The 17000-nt window shown below is 38.6% G+C and overlaps 1 protein-coding gene across 2 annotated transcripts in view; it reads left to right on the top strand.

The window, feature by feature from the left end:
- RFWD3 (ring finger and WD repeat domain 3) overlaps positions 1-16730 on the top strand; it is a 34055-nt gene extending 17325 nt beyond the window's left edge. The window contains exons 5-13 of one of the 2 annotated variants that reach the window (XM_019979845.2): positions 518-709; positions 809-900; positions 4641-4755; positions 5257-5479; positions 7849-7999; positions 8786-8962; positions 9740-9954; positions 11207-11418; positions 14321-16730. In XM_019979845.2, the coding sequence (XP_019835404.1) occupies positions 518-709; positions 809-900; positions 4641-4755; positions 5257-5479; positions 7849-7999; positions 8786-8962; positions 9740-9954; positions 11207-11418; positions 14321-14464 (1521 nt within the window). In that variant the 3' untranslated portion in view covers positions 14465-16730. Of the gene's footprint in view, positions 1-514; positions 710-808; positions 901-4640; positions 4756-5256; positions 5480-7848; positions 8000-8785; positions 8963-9739; positions 9955-11206; positions 11419-14320 lie in introns of both variants that reach the window. The other variant, XM_019979844.2, reaches the window with a different exon arrangement.
- Positions 16731-17000: the final 270 nt, after the last annotated feature.

Raw genomic sequence — 17000 nt, 5'->3', positions numbered from 1 at the left:
AAAACATAGTTTAATTTTTGTTTAATTATAGCTGAACACTTACTAACCATTCGTATTTTTGTGTGAGCTGTTTATATTCCTTTCTCTTTTCCCTTGTATTTTTATCTTTATTCACATGGACCAGATATTTTATAGTTACTTGAATTATGAACCTAATTTCAAATGTATAAAAGACTTAATATTCCCTGTTGTTATTTAACTGGGTTATTAACTTCTGGGTTTGTTTTGTTTTAATATCTTTGTAAATTAGCTCCTTTTTGTCATTTGAATGAAAAAAAATCAAGAATTTCGTGAGTTCAAAGGATAATAATAATATTATCACAGTTTATATTATCTTTGACCAGATTGCACTCTGGAAAGAATGTGAAGTGATTCATGGGTATTGGGTTTTTCTTTGGCATTTTTCAATTGGGTTTGTTCATTTTTGTGTGACTTTTGTTAATTTGTTAGTTTCATATCTTCAAGACAGATTTTGCATTTTCTCTAATTTGAATGTATTGTGGTTTCCATCCAGCAGTCTCCCCAGAAGTCTAACCCTTCTCTAACTTCTGCTTCTGTGGATGAGGAAGAAGGAGACACTTGCACAATATGTTTGGAGCAGTGGACCAATGCTGGGGATCACCGGCTCTCTACATTGCGCTGTGGGCACCTCTTTGGGTACAAATGCATTTCGAAATGGCTCAGAGGACAGACCCGAAAATGTCCCCAGGTAGAGACCGTTGTTAAGAACTGTGTATGTGCACAGTTAACACATTAAGTCAGGCGAATTCCTAGAACCACACTAATTGTGTCCTGTTTGGCTCCTTAGTGTAACAAGAAAGCCAAGCAAAGTGATATCGTTGTCCTTTATGCCCGGACCTTGAGAGCTTTGGACACTAGTGAGCAGGAGCTCATGAAGAGGTAGGTGGAAAGAGTCTGTCTAGCTGGAACATTCCCTTTTGGTTCTTTGTAGGCTCATCTGAAAAAGGGGGTATGATTCACTCTTAGTGCAGTTCTGAGGCTTTCCTTGGACTGTGACTAGGGATCTCTGGGGATTGTTGGCAGTTTAACATTGTGACATGATACATGTCTGATCACCTGATGCACGGTTTGCTCTCCAAATAGGATTAAAAGTGATGATCTGGAGTAACAAATTATTGTGACTTCACCTAGCTCAATGAATGTAAGGACTTTTGCTTGAACTCTTCAGGGAAAAAAGCTAGTATAGAATATCAGAAAATGAAGTCAATGCATAGGAAAACAACTGAGAAGTTGAGGATAAAAATCTCCTTTCTTGAAAGAGAGGGAGTTGAAAGAAGAGCAACAGGTGGTAGACTGCTGCACTCGTCTGTGTACTCAGCACCTCTCATAAGCCTCCATTTTCAGGGCCTGAGGGTTGTGTGCTGATTGGAGAAGGTAGCTCTGCAGGAGCACTTTGGCATTCCTGTGAACTTGGAGTCAGCGCTAAGACTTAAGTCTTTGGTAATATGACTTGGGGAGGCCAAGACATGGTCTGGTAAGCCCTCCTGAAATCAAAAAGTCATAGAGAAGCCTTTAGCCATACAGTAATACCTCACACCTAAGCTGGGCAGCAGACCCACACAGAAAGATAGCCTGGATTTTTTGGTAGCCTGTCCAGCTTCTTCCCTAAGGGATTACCTTTACTGTCTGCCTCTGCCACTAAATTCGGTGAATACTGAATCAGGGAATGAGTGGCCAATTCATTGTGGCCAGTTCACGGCCATCTAGAACACACTCCAAGTCTCAACCTCCTTGTCGTTAGAATAGGCTTAGATACTTTTTTAAAAACTGAGAATTTTTGCTTCTTGTATCCCTAAGCCCTCCTGCCACAGTATTCTACAAGGAAGTCTCATAACTGAAGCAATACAATGCAGGAAATTATTGGGATTTGGGAAGCCCATGGACAATTGCTAAAAGCACTATTTATAAAATATGCTTTAAGAACAGTAAATATTGGGAATTCCCGGGTAATAGAATTCCCAGGTCCAGTGGTTCAGAATCATCCTTGCAGTGCAGGGGAGGCAGAGGAGGAGATTCCACATGCCATGCAGCAGCAGCCAAAAACCACTCCCCCTGCATTGAGAGTACAGGGATGTGGGTTTGCTCATGCATTACTGGTAAAAATGTACATAGATATTAACATTTAGAGAGGCCCTTGGCAATATAATTCAGAAGTCTAAAAGTAATTCTGCTTTAGGCATTCTAAAAAAATGATTAAGGATATGTACAAAAATGTGTTTAATCAGGCTTTTCATTTAGTTAATAATCCAAACCAAGAAAGTTAATTGGTTGAGTAAACTCTGGCATATCCATGTGATGAAACACTATACATTGATTAAAACTGATGTTGAAATACATTAGTATGTTGTCATGTAAAAGCATGTTGTTAGTGTGGTTATATTTTTGCAAACTGGAAAAAAACATATAAGTAGTCACTGTAAAGTGGAATTACAGATGTATAAATTTTACTCCTTGTTTGCCTTTTTTTATTCACTCCAACGACTATTTATTTGTAGTATGTTAAAATGACAAGTACGTGGTGGGGGAAATTTCCTTGAAAAGGCAAAACCAGTAGGGGTGGCTATTAATGCATGATTGTATTTAAAACTTTGCTGATTACTATAATCGGTGTACTCCTTAGCCTCTTGAGAAGAGTTTCAAAATGGTGATACATACCGAGACTAATAGGATGAATACCCACAGGCTCAACTTTATCAAATCTTAACATTTTCCATATTTGTTTTGGGTCTTTAAAAAAAGAAATATATCCTTATAGATACCGAGGAGGCTTCCTTGTGCACCAAGTTTTTCTTAATTCCATCTCTTTCCTCAGATGATCTGTGACCATAAATCACATACAGTGTGATTTAGAAAGTTTTCACATTTTATGCAGATGTTATTGGATTAGAGTTTTTCTTTTGTAGCTTGATTTTGCTTAATACTCTGAGGCACATATCCTGGTTGATATGTAGCTCTCGTTGATTCATTTTAATTTCTATAAAGTGTTCTAGTTCTGTAGAGTTTTCCTATATGTATTTTGTATTGGTAGACAGGTAGTTTCCAGTTTTCATTAGTATAAGCCATGCTGCAGAGAAATGGGTGAGAGTTTCATTAGGTCTAAAAATGGATTTGCTTTATCATAGGGAACATGTAATTTCAACTTTACTAGATATTGTCAAATTGCTCTTTATAGAGGCTTTTCCAGTTTATACCAGCAGCAGTAATGTAAGGGATTTTGCATTTTTTTCATACCTTCATCTATTTTATATTATCAGACTTAATTTTGCCAGTTTCATGGAGTGAAGTAGCATTTACTTTAGTTTGCTTTTTTATGATGTTTTTCTCAATCACTTATGAGGTTGAACATACTCTTCTGTAAATTGTGTTCAAATATTTTGCTCATTTATATTGAGCCAAGTATATTATTTATTTGTTTCTTACTGATTTATAGTTCTTTGTTTTCCTTATGCTAACTCTTTGTTGGTTGTGCACATTGCACATGTCATCTTCTAGTTTTTGATTTGTCTCTTTGACTTGTTTATGGTATCCTTTGTTGAAAAAGTTTTTACTTTTAGCGAAGTATGTCCTATCTATAAATTTCAGTTGCTACTTCTGTTCTAACTTAAGTTTCTATATTATAAATGGACTACTCTTTTGTTCTGGGATCTGTTTGTTAGTTCTAGTGCTTCAATTTAGTCTTTCTAGCCATCAGCATTATATAATATCCTTTCACTTATTCACTGTTTTCCTTGTGTCTTTTATAACTGTATTTTGCTTCTTAAAGGCCTTAACTTTATTCCTAGGTTGCTGTTAGAATGCTATTTCAAATGAACTTTTTTTGTTACATTTACAAATCATCTGTCTGGTATATGGGAATGCTGTTGATCTAATTTTCTTGATCTTAACTCAGTAACCTTACTAAACTCTTAATAGCTTGTGGGTTCTCTTGAATTTTCCATGAAGATAAATAAGAGCCACTTTATCTCTTCCTTTCCAATTTTCATCTTTTTTCTCTCCTATCTTATTGGAGTGGAAATCTCTATTTGCATTTCATATTTTAAAATGTGAATTTATGATTTTCATACCTATGAATGTGTCCTTTCATTGTACATTATTCCTCTTTATGCTTGTCCATCCTTTTTAATTGTAATCGGTCTTCTTTCTTTTTTTTTAGCATTTACTGGTATATACTTTTTTTTAAACTTCCAACCTCTTTTTATAGTGTTATTTTAATATCTCATGAACATCCAATAGCTGATTTTCTTTTTATCTGTAGATGATCTTGGTCTTTTAACAGGTCATTTTACTCTTTTCTGATTTGACTCTAACTCAGGCAGTGAGCTTGGCTGTAGTTCCTCATTTTACATTTTATGTCCCCATTCTTTAGTAAGAGCCAAATTCCTGGTCATTGCCTACCTCAACAGTGAGACCCACTCCAGTAGGCTAATGAGCTCAGCCCTGTCTGCTATTCTTCTGTAATGTTTCTTGGTTTGAGAGATTTTTCTCGTTATATTTTATTCCCCAAATGACATATTTATAGTCAAAGTATGTATATCATATCATAAATTTACTGTGCATCTTGATGAGAAGTCTTTCGTGGCCTTTCTAATCTCCACCTGTTGCTGGCTTTCCCCCTCTAGTTCCTTACTAAAGGAACAGAAGCTAAGGAAGAAGGCTGAATTAGACTCGGCACAGTGTCGGCTGCAGCTTCAAGCCCTCACTGATAAATGCTCTAGGCTTCAAAGTCATGTTCAGGTAAGTTTGCCTTTTCTAATACAAAGAACTGTTGGAATAGGAATTAAGAAGGCATCTAAATATTTAGTTTCACTCAGATACAGATTGGATTTACCAAGTTTTTCAGGAAGGAAACATGATCAACTGTTTATTTTTTGTTAGAACTTATATATGTGCTTTATGATGAATTCTACTGCATCCTGAATTAAAAAAAAAAAATTGAACAGCCGCCTGATAATTCACAACTTGTTTAGGTCATTTCATTTCCTTGAATCTACCAAAAGTGACAATTTTAGACAAAGTGACTGTCTAAATCATTAAAGACTTTCGGCCCTTTATGATTATGTGCTCTCCCTATTTTAACTGCTTGTAGAAATATTGTGAAAACTCCAGCAGTTCTTTAGAATTCATGTTAATATTTTCACGTAAAGGAGAAATATCCTTGTATTAGATCAAGGAATTGTATTTCAGGGTAATACCAGACGAAAAAGCTTTATGTCTTCAAAATCGTTTTCGTTTTAGGACTTGCAGAAACTTATCGGTCAGGATAAGATCTCACAACAGCCTGGGGGTTCCCAACCACATTTCCTAAGTGGCCTGCCCACCAGCCAGAGTCAACAGAAGTACCATTTCCAGAAGACATTCACAGTGTCTCAAACAGGAAACTGTCGAGTCATGACATACTGTGATGCTTTGAGCTGCCTGGTGGTATCACAACCTTCTCCTCAGTCCGCCTTCCTTCCAGGTGAATAGTCCAGAACCTCAGTTTTTATGTTCATTGTTGGACTCTGTTTATTTATTTCCTCCCTTTTTGGATAATCCAGGACTCACTAGTAGGTGAACACTGTCCACAGCCCACCAGGTCACTTTTTTCCTAGTTACTTTCCTTGATACAGATATGTTGGGGTACTACAGAGATGTCTGTACTGTCTGTTTGACTTCTGTAAACTTGTTCACCAGAAGGGCAGAGATGCTGAACCATGGTAAAGTGAGAGAAGACGTACTTAGAAGTGTGAGTTGTCCAAGGATAAGGACTATAATTGCTTGTATGTCCTGCTAAAATGCAGATTCATTTAGCCTAGAAATGTTTGAAAAAAACACTACCCCAAGGTCTAATTCAAGTTAAAACAAGATTGAATGCTTATTTTCAGTAGTGTGCACGTTGACAAATTCCAAGTAAAAGAATTTGGGAACATTATTATTTTATTGTACTGATTTTCTCTTTTTTGTGCACTTTTCAAGTTTCATTTTAGGTTGTTGTAATGTTGAAAACCAAACCGCACAGGCCCAATGTGGTAGATGTTTTTTCCTGCTCTCTTCAGCATATGATTTCTGCCAACTGTAGGGTCCCTTTGCTTCTGCCTGATTTAGTGTCTCCCCACTTAGAAGTTCCTTTCAAATGCTTCAAAACTGTGTCCCCCATACTTAGGTATGTACAGGATTTGTAGTGGAATCCCTTGAATATCATATATTTTTCTATTCACTGATACTAACTCTGAGTTGAGAGGCTATCAGGAGGCTCCAGTTGAGGGGAAAGTAAAAGGATTGTTTATAATGTTGCTATATTCCATTCACAGTTTTAATAAAAAGATTTGTCTTCAAGTGAAACCTTCCCCATTAATTGGAAAAATATTTATTCCAGTTGTTCCTCAAATTGGGTGTAATCTGTTCCTTTATTTCTTAGTGTGTCTGTTCTGTCCTGCACAGCCAGCTCTTCCTGATAGACTGATAATGCTAATTTCTTGTTTCCTTTAATGATTAACTAGGCAAAATCTCAAGTTCCCTTGTTGATTTAAAACCTATAGTTTCCATGTTTGTTTCTCTGGCTCTGCTAATTCTGTTTTAGCAGAAATCACAATAAACTTTCTCTCACTTAATTCCCTAGTGAAGGAGAAGTGTGATTCAAGGCTATCTGTTTTTTCAGGTGTCTCAACTCACTCATGTATTTGGCTGCATTGGGTCTTAGTTGCATCGTGCGGGGTCTTTCCTTGCGGTTCTTAAGCTCTCTGGTTGGGACTGGTGGGCTTTGGAGTGCACAGGCTTCAGTAGTTGACGTGCACAGGCTTAGTTGCTCTGTGGCATGTGGGATCTTAGTTTACAGACCAGGGATTGAATCCACATCTCCTACACTGCAAGACAAATTCTTAGCCACTGGATCACCAGGGAAGTCCCTCAAGGATATCTTGATTTGACAAATTTTGTAAGTGTATAACTCAGATAAAATATATACCTGATAAAATAAATGTGTTATTATTCCCTGGCAAGAGAACAGAGTAACAAATAAATTTAAAAGGACAAGTTTTTGGCTTTCTTTTCCCCTCTTGGAATGATATACATTACGATACTTGATTTTACCTATTTTCATTCTGTTTCAGAAAAATGTAGCATCTTGACCACATGACACAGAAATTACTTAGCTCCATTCTTTGTTGTTCACTCTCATCTACATTTTTGAGTATATGTGGTTCAGAAAGACTAGTCTCTCGCTTTCCTTTAAAAGCTTTATTATTACAGTATAATTGATATACAGTAAACTGCACCTCCTTAATGTGATATACCATTTGGTGAGTATTGATGTATGTATCAGTATTTGTATACACTTCTAAAACCATCGTAACAATCAAGGTAATGAACATACCACCAGTTGTCCTGAAAGTTTGCTCAGGCTTTTTGTAATCCATCATCCACCTGTTCCTCCCTCCTCTCCCCATCCCAAGGCAACTACTTTCTATCTTGGTATATTAGTTTATAATTTCTAGAATTTACATAACTGGAGCCATACAGTGTTACTCTTTTTGTCTGGGTTCTTTCAAGGTAACTTTATAAAGATTATTCATATTATTGTGTCTGTCAGTAGTTCATTCCTTTTTATTGCTGGGTAGTATTCCACTGTATGTGTATATGATGGTTTCTCATATACTTGATAGACATTTGGGATAGAATGTACTTTTTAAAATAAATTATAACCTGGGAGTTATTTTCTTTGTTCGACTAGTTTTTTCCCAGAAACTGACATGCCAAGAAAGGTGAACAAAGATGTTGCTTGAAATGGCAGTTTCCTTTGCCCTAAATTGACTTTCAGTGATCTGTTTCACTCTCTTATAAATTTGGCAGGCTTTGGTGTTAAGATGTTGAGTACTGCCAACATGAAAAGCAGCCAGTATATTCCTATGCATGGCAAACAAATACGTGGACTGGCTTTCAGCAGTCGATCCAAAGGCTTACTTCTCTCTGCTTCCCTGGACAGCACAATTAAACTGACCAGGTGAGTACTTTGTGGGGAAGATGGGCCTTGGGATGCCTAGTGTTGAGTAGCTTGGAAATTAGTATCTGTGTTATGATGACCTTGCCTTTTGGGGTGGGGATGGGATGGGAGCTGTCCAAGGCATTGTTTTCTCAGATCCAGGTTCATTGAATTTTAAATGTATTGCTTTAAGAAGTGGACACAGCTGGTTGCAAAGCTGAATATGTGATGGTCCATTTCTTTAAAATTATATATGCTACAAAATGTATCTTAAACCATGCAGATATATATCTTTTGACTTCTCAAGAATGATTCAGCTTAATTTTACCCCAAAACTCAGTGTGTCAATTCTGTTATGTTTTATATATATCTAAATGCTATGACTTATTTTAGTAGTATTGAAAAATAGAAGGGAAAAAAGAAAGGTTAAATACCAAACTGTCATTAATGACTACTTCTGGATAGTTGGATTATAACTTTTTATTTTTCTTACATGTGTTTTCTAATTTTTCAGTATTAAACATTGAATATCTGTGTAATAGGTAGCCGTGGAGAAGGATATAGGATCAGGGGAAGGAATATACTGTTTATTTGTCCCTTTAACTTATTCTTCCTTACAGCTTAGGAGGAAAATCTGTATCCTCCAAAACAAATATTGTGGAATTAAGAGGAGTTATCTCCATAGACCTTAGGGGAAATTGGGAATCCATGTAGTTTTGATGTGTGGGTGTGTTCTTATCTTTACATCTTTGTTCTGTGTTTGATTTTTGTAATGCATAATTGTAAAAGTCTTTTGTAATTCTACAGCCTGGAAACAAATACCGTGGTCCAGACTTACAACGCTGGGCGGCCTGTCTGGAGCTGCTGCTGGTGTCTTGATGAAAACAATTACATCTATGCTGGACTGGTCAACGGTTCGATTCTGTTATATGACCTTCGAAATACAAGCTCTCACGTCCAGGAATTAGTACCTCAGAGAGCTAGGTAGGGAGCCACCTGAAAGTAACAGCTTTCTCTTAGACTATTATATTAATCCTCTCTTTTACAAGTGTTTCACAGTTGATCAGAATTTCTCACAGAGGGCATTTCTCTGGGTCCTCTGATCTATTCTCACTTCAGAATCAGTAAAATCCTAGAGTTTGTGTTCATGATAGCTCATATGGCAGAAAGTTCTCATACGAAGTATAACCAGATTCATAGAATTACACATCACAGTGTGCCAGAATAAAACCACTACTTTGTTCAGAACCCAGCTCCACCATTTATGAGCTTTGTGACCTTGGTTAACGTTTCTTGGCCTGTTGTGAACTAACCAGTGGACCACTAGGGAATTCTCTATGCTGTATTTTAATTGAGGGAGTCTGTCAAATACAGCTTGGAAGCTTTAGTTTATTGGATATGTAAGTTGAATTTCCTTCTTGACTTTGTGTGTGTGTGTGTGTGTGTCTAACCCCATTTCCAGAAGCTTCACACCAGTCAGGCTTCCTTGTGTTTGTAATCTTGTACTGTTAAATTTCCTACTCCGCTTTTTCCCCACTGCTTTTAGAGCATGTGGAATTTCCTCTGAAACTGGGTGTGGAATATTATATATATGCCCTTTTGTTCCTACAGAGTGGGTTGATAGTTTTTATTAGATATCAAAGGACAGTGACTTACAAAATTTCTTCTATAGAGGTAGGAATGTCCTTGACTTCTCATCGTGGCGCCTGAAGTGGTTCAGATATAGGCAGGTAAGACTCGGTTTCCTTCCTTTCCCTTCAGATGCCCGCTGGTATCCCTGTCGTATGTGCCCAGAGCTGCCTCTGCTGCGTTTCCATATGGTGGCGTGTTGGCTGGAGCGTTGGAGAATGCCTCTTTTTGGGAGCTGAAAATGGGTTTTACTCATTGGCCTCATGTGCTGCCCATGGAGCCTGGGGGCTGCGTAGACTTTCAGGTAGAGAGCAGCACCCGCCACTGTCTCGTGACCTATAGGCCTGGTGAGTGTTGTTGGGGTGTCCTCATGGGACCTGTGGTTGGTTTGGAAGTAGATTGGTAGAGGGGAGGAAAGGAGAGCTTGCCCTAGCTTTCAGGTGGTGCTGGTCAGCCCCTCATGGACTAACAGCTCTTGCCGCTGCAGGGAGCTTCTGTGGAGCCTGCCTCCCTGTCCCTCCCTTGTTCGTGAACTGGGACATACTTGGCCAGGTACTACTTGGAAGTGGAATTAGGATCCTCCACTTTAGAATCCTCTCTGACTTACGACAGTGATGGAATGAGGAGACCTGCTCTTGAGGCCACTGAGCTACCTTACATCAGTTTCATGTCTTCTGCTCGCCCCTCAGTTCACTTAAAAGGAAGGCCCAGATGAAAGCAGTCATGTAGAGGGCCCAGACGCTAAGCTGTTAGCTGTTCTTCCTTATTTGGGGCCCCAAAGTTAAGTGGGGAGTAGATGGACAACCATGGTGGCCCTAGCCAGCTGAACTTCTCACAGCTTCCAGAACCAGGACTGCAACCCTTGACTGACTATGCTTAAATTCACAGGTTTTTTTCTAGCTGAAAGGTAATGAATCTAATCTGGTGAGCTATATTGATGGTCAAGTAGATGTTTTGGTCAGAAATAGTCATTAAAGTGCCCATACTTCTGCTAGTTGTGGGTTGACCTAATCATTTTAAGTTTTGTTTGAGCTGAGAAGCTGCCTCAGCAGACTCTCCTTTCCCTTTTGGACCCATCTCCTAGGTCCTCTGTCTCCACGGATTTGCTATGACATGTAGAAAACTTGGAGATCCCATTCTGTTCTCTAGCTTTTGTTTGTCTCTCAGCAGAACCACAGCAATATGTTTCCCCTTCTGTGATAATATGCTTTCACTTTATTTGTACAGTTCCGGGTATTAGTGGGGCCATCACTGGAGGGAAGGAAAAGACCTTGTCGCCCGAACCCTTAAGGAAGATAAAAACCCAAACAGAAGTCCAGCTGGATACAGTGATTTTCCTAAAAAGGCTAGCTCGTTCTCAGAATTGTTTCCCTCATAGACAAAAACCTATTGTAGATAACTTACTTCATCCTATAGCCCAATGTTCTGAATTTCATTTGTGCTATATTATTGTGTTCTTACTGTGTTTGCTCTGTAGCTATTAATGATGGCTTGATAAAACTGCCTTTTCTACTCAACTGTGTTAGAACCAAGTTTAGGTACTTGCTTAATTTCTTTGGACCATCCCTACAGATCAATACTGATTTCTCTTTCTCTTAGATAAAAATCACAACAACTTACGAAGTGTACTCATGGAGATGTCCTATAAACTGGATAATGCTGGAGAGCCCATCTGCTCCTGCCATCCTGTACAAACATTCTTTGGGGGACCCTCCTGCAAATTGCTAACCAAGAATGCCATTTTCCAAAATCCAGAGAATAATGGCAGCATCCTGGTGTGTATTGGGGATGAAGCATCAAAATCTGCCCTGGTGAGTAGTCTGTTTTTTATACTGATGTGTTTAAAGCAAAAAACCAAAGTTCTCCATAATTGCACGTACCTTCATATGTGTATATGTGTGGTTGCTTTTTTTTAATACAAGTCACACTTTATTGGGTTGGCCAAAAAGTTTGTTTTTTTCTGTTGGTGGCTCTAGTAGCACATAGTTGACTGTAACTTCACTTGAAACAATTTTGTTAGATTGTATTGTGACAGCTATCATGTCAGTGTGTATTAAAAATAAGACTTGTCAAGATTGGTGAATTTTGTGTAGCCATTTTAATATTGACAGTGGAAGGAAAAAAGGCAACGTTTTTTTTCGGCATATTATGCTTTATTATTTCAAGAAAGGTAAAAAACTTTGGTGAAATGCAGAAACAGATTTGTGTATGGGAAAAGTGCTGTGACTGAACATGTCGAAAGTGTTTTGGAAGTTTTGTGCTAGAGATTTCTCGCTGGGCGATGCTCCACAGTCAGGTAGGTCAGTTGAAGTTGATAGCGATCACCTCGAGACATTAAATGAGAACAGTTACCATTATACCACACAGGAGATAGCCAGCATACTCAAAATATCCAAATCAAGTGTGAAAGATCATTTGCATCAGCCTGATTATGTTAATCACTTTGATGTCCGAGTTCCACGTAAGTTAAGTGAAAAACACTTTGACTGTATTTCTGCATGTGATTCTCTACTGAAATGTAATGAAAATGTTCTTTTTTAATACAAATTGTGATGGGCAGTGAAAAGTGGATACTGTACAATAATGTGTACATTATTAATTAATTAATGTGTACAGAAGAGATCCTGGGGCAAGTGAACTGAACCACCACCAACCACAACAAAGGCCAGTCTCCATCCAAAGAAGATGATATTGTATATGTGGTGGGATTGGAAATGAGCTCTATTATGAGCTTCTTCCAAAAAACCAAATGATTAATTCCAACAAGTACTGCTCACAATTAGACCAACTGAAATCAGCATTCAATGCAAAATGTCCGGAGTTAATCAAGGGAAAACACATAATCTTCCATCAGAATAATGCAAGACCATGTGTTTCTTTGATGACCAGGCAAAAACTGTTACAGCTTGGCTGGGAAGTTCTTATTCATCCGCTCTATTCACCAGACATTGCACCTTTGTATTTCCATTTATTTATTTTAGTCTTTACAAAATTCTCTTAATGGAAGAAGTTTCAATTCTGTGGAAGACTGTAAAAAGCATTTAAAATAGTACTTTGCTCAAAAAGATAAAAAGTTCTTGGAAGATAAAGTTATGAAGTTGCCTGAAAAATGGCAGAATGTAGTATAACAAAACATTTGAGAAAGTTCTTGATGAAAATGTTCTTTTATTTTTACTTAAAAACATGAACTTTTTGGCCAACCCAATACATACTGCTTTTCCATTTAACTTCCTGTTTTGGTTATCTTTCCATACCAATATCTATAGATTGACATCATTCTTTATAAGTGAGCTGTAGTGTTTTACGTGACCTATGTCAGATATCCTGCCTTTGTGCGACCTTGTGAAGGTTAGGGACAAGCTGTTTTACCCCCCAGGCGGTGCTGTCTCTGCAGTGCTTTCAAAGTTGTGTGATGATAAACATATAGCTATATGTTTTAGGGAGGAAAAAGGCACTACTGAAACCTCTATAAAATCATTGATCAATTCAAGATGAAACTAGCAGATGGAAGGTTGATGGGGAATTTTACAGTGGAGGGGTCAGCCTGTTACCACCTGAATACATGATCAACTATTGTGTCACTGTTAATGGCTTAAGCAGAAATAATTTGCCTCTTGATGTAAGAGAAAATGAAGTACATGATGCCTAGATGTCCTTGAACCCATAGAACAGCACTGCCCACTTAAGGCCATGTGATCCCTTGAAATGTTAATGTGAATGAAAAACTTAATTGTTAAATTTTTGTGTAATTTAAATGTAAAGAGGTTTAATTGGCTAATGGCAGCCATATTGGATACTGTCACTCTTCAGTCTAATGCTTTTATTTACTGGAATTGCAGTGGATAAGAGAATAAGTTAAGTAATAGCACAGAAAGCAGCAAACACATCTAGGTTGTGGACATTCTGTAGGACAACAGATCCTGCTTCCACAAGTCAGTGGCAGAAGGAGAAAAGAGTGGGGAGGTTGGATCTGCTCAAACTAAGAGAGGCTTTTTAAAATTTATGATTACCAAGGGTAATGTGGACCTTATTTGAATCCTGAATCAAACAAAACCAATATAAAAAGAGACTATCAGAAAATTTTTATTTTGCAGTATATGTTAGAGAATACTATGAAATTATTGTTCATTTTGTTAGGCATAGTGACATTGAGATGTAGGAAAATGTCTTTTGTTTGTTTATTTTTAAGAGATGTATACTTAAGTGTATAAGGGTAAAATGACATGAGGTCAGCAAAGAAAAAAAACAATAAACCAGATATGGTAAAAACTTAGTCATCTGGGTGATGGATTACTCATAGTACTATTCTCCTTTTTATTACATGAATTTTTTGTCCATAATAAATTTTTTTTTAAAGGAGAAGAAAGCAGCAGTTAGAATACAGGTTCCATGAAGGCAGAGACAGGGACTTATTGTCTTGTTGACCCTTGTTTCCCCTAATAGAGTTCTTGGCATATAGACTGAAGGGGAGAATACTAGGCTTGGTTTTCAGATCCACTCACAGGTAGACCACAATTGTGAATTATAGTAGGTGAGGCTGTGCATGACCTATGTTAGATGTGCTGCTTTTGTGCAACCTTGTGAAGGTTAGGGACATTCTGTTTTACTCCCTGGGCAGTCCTGTCTATGCAGTGCCTTCAGAGTTGTGTGATGATAAAGACTGCAAGTCCCGAGTTGAATTGAAGGACTCGACCTTTTTTTCTTCTTTTTAAGCTGTGGGATGCTGGCAGTGGCTCATTGCTGCAGGATCTGCAGGCCGATCAGCCTGTCTTGGACATCTGCCCATTTGACGTGAATCATAACAGCTACTTGGCTACCTTAACAGAAAAGACCGTCCACGTCTATAGGTGGGAGTAACCATGGTCTTGAAACTTATCAGTCATATTGCTGGTTAATGTTACATGTTGTTTGCTAGTACCTCACAGCCTTGAGCAAGATCTGTGCTTATTGTCTGTGGCCTAGAACTTGTGGGATCGTGGTTCCATTAGGTTAATAAGATCCTCAGATTCCAGGTTAACAAAACACTATAGATGGTGTATCTTCAGTGTCCATCAAAAGAGTAAGTGACTGGTACTCCATCAACATTATCCATTTCTTGGGTTAAAAGCTTTCATGAATCTTTGTTGAGAATCAATATGTTTGATCAGACTTGCTGCTGAGCCTTGGAGAGTATCCTCCCTGCAGTCACTTAGAATATGGATGTACACCGAGCATCTCCGGATGTGACATCCTACCTGAGTTGTCCTGTCACTTGACTGCATGACTTGAGAGTGCTTATGTTCCTGATGGGACTAACCATTTTGATGCTCCTTGGATGCAGCATGGATGCAGAAGTCTTCAATTGAGCACAAGAGGGCACTATACAGTCTTCTGAAGAATTTGACCTATTTCTGACCTTGTAGGCTGATAATCTTTTAGTAACTTGGTCTCATCCCCACAGAACTGTGTGGTAGAGCTCATCTGGTCTGCTCTGTGGCAGGAACAGCTTTGTTCAGGTGTGCAGTGCCAGGATAGTGGTAAACCCAGTGATGATGGCAGCTGATGAGCTGTAGATCCTTTCCTAATGCCAAGTGTATGGGGTTCATCACATTGTGCGAATCAAGGAAAGAGACCAGTTGTTTGAGCAGTGGGGAAGACTCACCTTTTTTCTAGGCAGCTAAGATCTCAGGATTGGTTTTATATAAGCCAGTGCTTTGAAAGCCACTCTTTGTCCTCTCACTAGGAAAAGATGAGCCATATGTCAAAGCTCTTACTAGTATGAAAGATCAGAAGCATGGTTAGAGAGATCTAACCAAGAGAGGCTTACAAAAGAGAAGCTGCTTAGACTGCTGTTGAAAGCAGAAGAGGACTTGTCTCTTGCATTTTTATAGAGTCTCTCTGAATAAAGTCAACCCCTTGGAGTAAGGAACCATTCTTGAGTGTGTTTAGAATTCCCTGGTTAAAGCCTGCCCCCAGGTGAAACTGTTGTTTGATTCCAAATTCCTCTGATGTGCCTCCTTTCCTAACTTTTTTTAAGTGTTTTTAGTAAAATAACAGTGGTTGGAGGCCTGTGTGGATTGCAGGGAGATGCCCACCAGCTTTCATTCCAGCCGTGGATTGTCCCACTTTTGGAGCTGTATTTTTCTCCAATAGAGGGTTCAGTTTATATCTGTTTGCTTTGCGAAAGGCTACTCTACTAAACTACTGTCCACAACAGAACATGTCTCAAGGCATGCTCCCTGTTCTTGGGGAGCAGGATGGCTAACTGAATTTCTTAATAATTGTTGTAGAAATGTTATCATTATTTTTATTTTAAAACAGTTCTGATCTGTCATCTCCTGAGCTGTTTCCAGCATTTCTCACCAGCAAGGGCTTATTGCAGTAGATTTCCCGAGTTCCATGTTCTAGTTGTGCTTTTTAAAGAATAGCCTCCTTCTGTTTAAGGAAACTGTTCAAAAAGCCAGTTTCCAGAACCTGGGAAAGAGCTCCCTTTTCTAGAAGAGGTGTAACCTTTTGGTATGTTGATGATTAAGAATAACTGCCCAGGCCTAGAGCTTCAGGGGCAGAAAAGGATTTGAATTAAAAAACAATCTGGTTTCAGCAGATGATAAGAGAGAGGATATAAGTGGTCAGGCCCTGGCTGCTTTAGTCTTTGGCTAGGGCAGAACCCCGGGCAGGGTTGAAGTACACTTAGCTGATGCTGACTGAGATCAACCCCCACCCCCAAGCGTAGGAACCAAGGGACTTGTATTATTAGAGAAGTTGAAAGAATCTCATGCCTTACCAGTCCTTGCATTCCCCTAGTAAGTTTAGATGTTAGAGAAACAAAAATTCTTGCGATTGTGACTGATTTCTCCAATGGAAGAACTTCCCCTCCACCCCTGCTCCCCTCCGCCTGGGAGGAGAGATGACATCTGTAGATGCAGGCTCTACCCCACCATCTTCCCTCACCCCAGTCCCTGAGATTGTTTTCCCATTTGAGCGTTTGGAGTTAAGCAGACTCAAAAATATTTTCTTGTTATATATATCCTTGTACCTGCTTTGAAAACCAGACAGTGGGATCTCTATTCATGTCCTATGTTTTAATGTTTGTGTTTTATGTTTTAATGTAAAATATGAAAATAAACATTTACCATATGTTTCAGCTTCTGATGTCTTTTGTCTCTTTGAATGCTAGAGGCAGGAACCTGTGTGCCTTTTGGAAAAGGGGTCTAATCCCAGACTGCCTTGTAGATTTCTTCATTTCCGTAGTACTGGGTCAGAATTACACAGGATGGTCCCTGGATCAAAAGTAAACATCATATTTAAATTAATGAAGTAAGTTGAGGCAGTAGTTGGCAATTCTCTTTTACTGTTGCCTCTTAAGTCCCCAGCACTGGTCACTTGTCTGTTTCTGCTCAAGGGTCTAAATCCT

This window comes from Bos indicus, chromosome 18, assembly GCF_029378745.1.
Source record: "Bos indicus isolate NIAB-ARS_2022 breed Sahiwal x Tharparkar chromosome 18, NIAB-ARS_B.indTharparkar_mat_pri_1.0, whole genome shotgun sequence".
Lineage (NCBI taxonomy): Eukaryota > Metazoa > Chordata > Mammalia > Artiodactyla > Bovidae > Bos > Bos indicus.
Note: the sequence above shows the minus strand (reverse complement) of the source record. Positions and strands in the feature narration are given on the sequence as shown.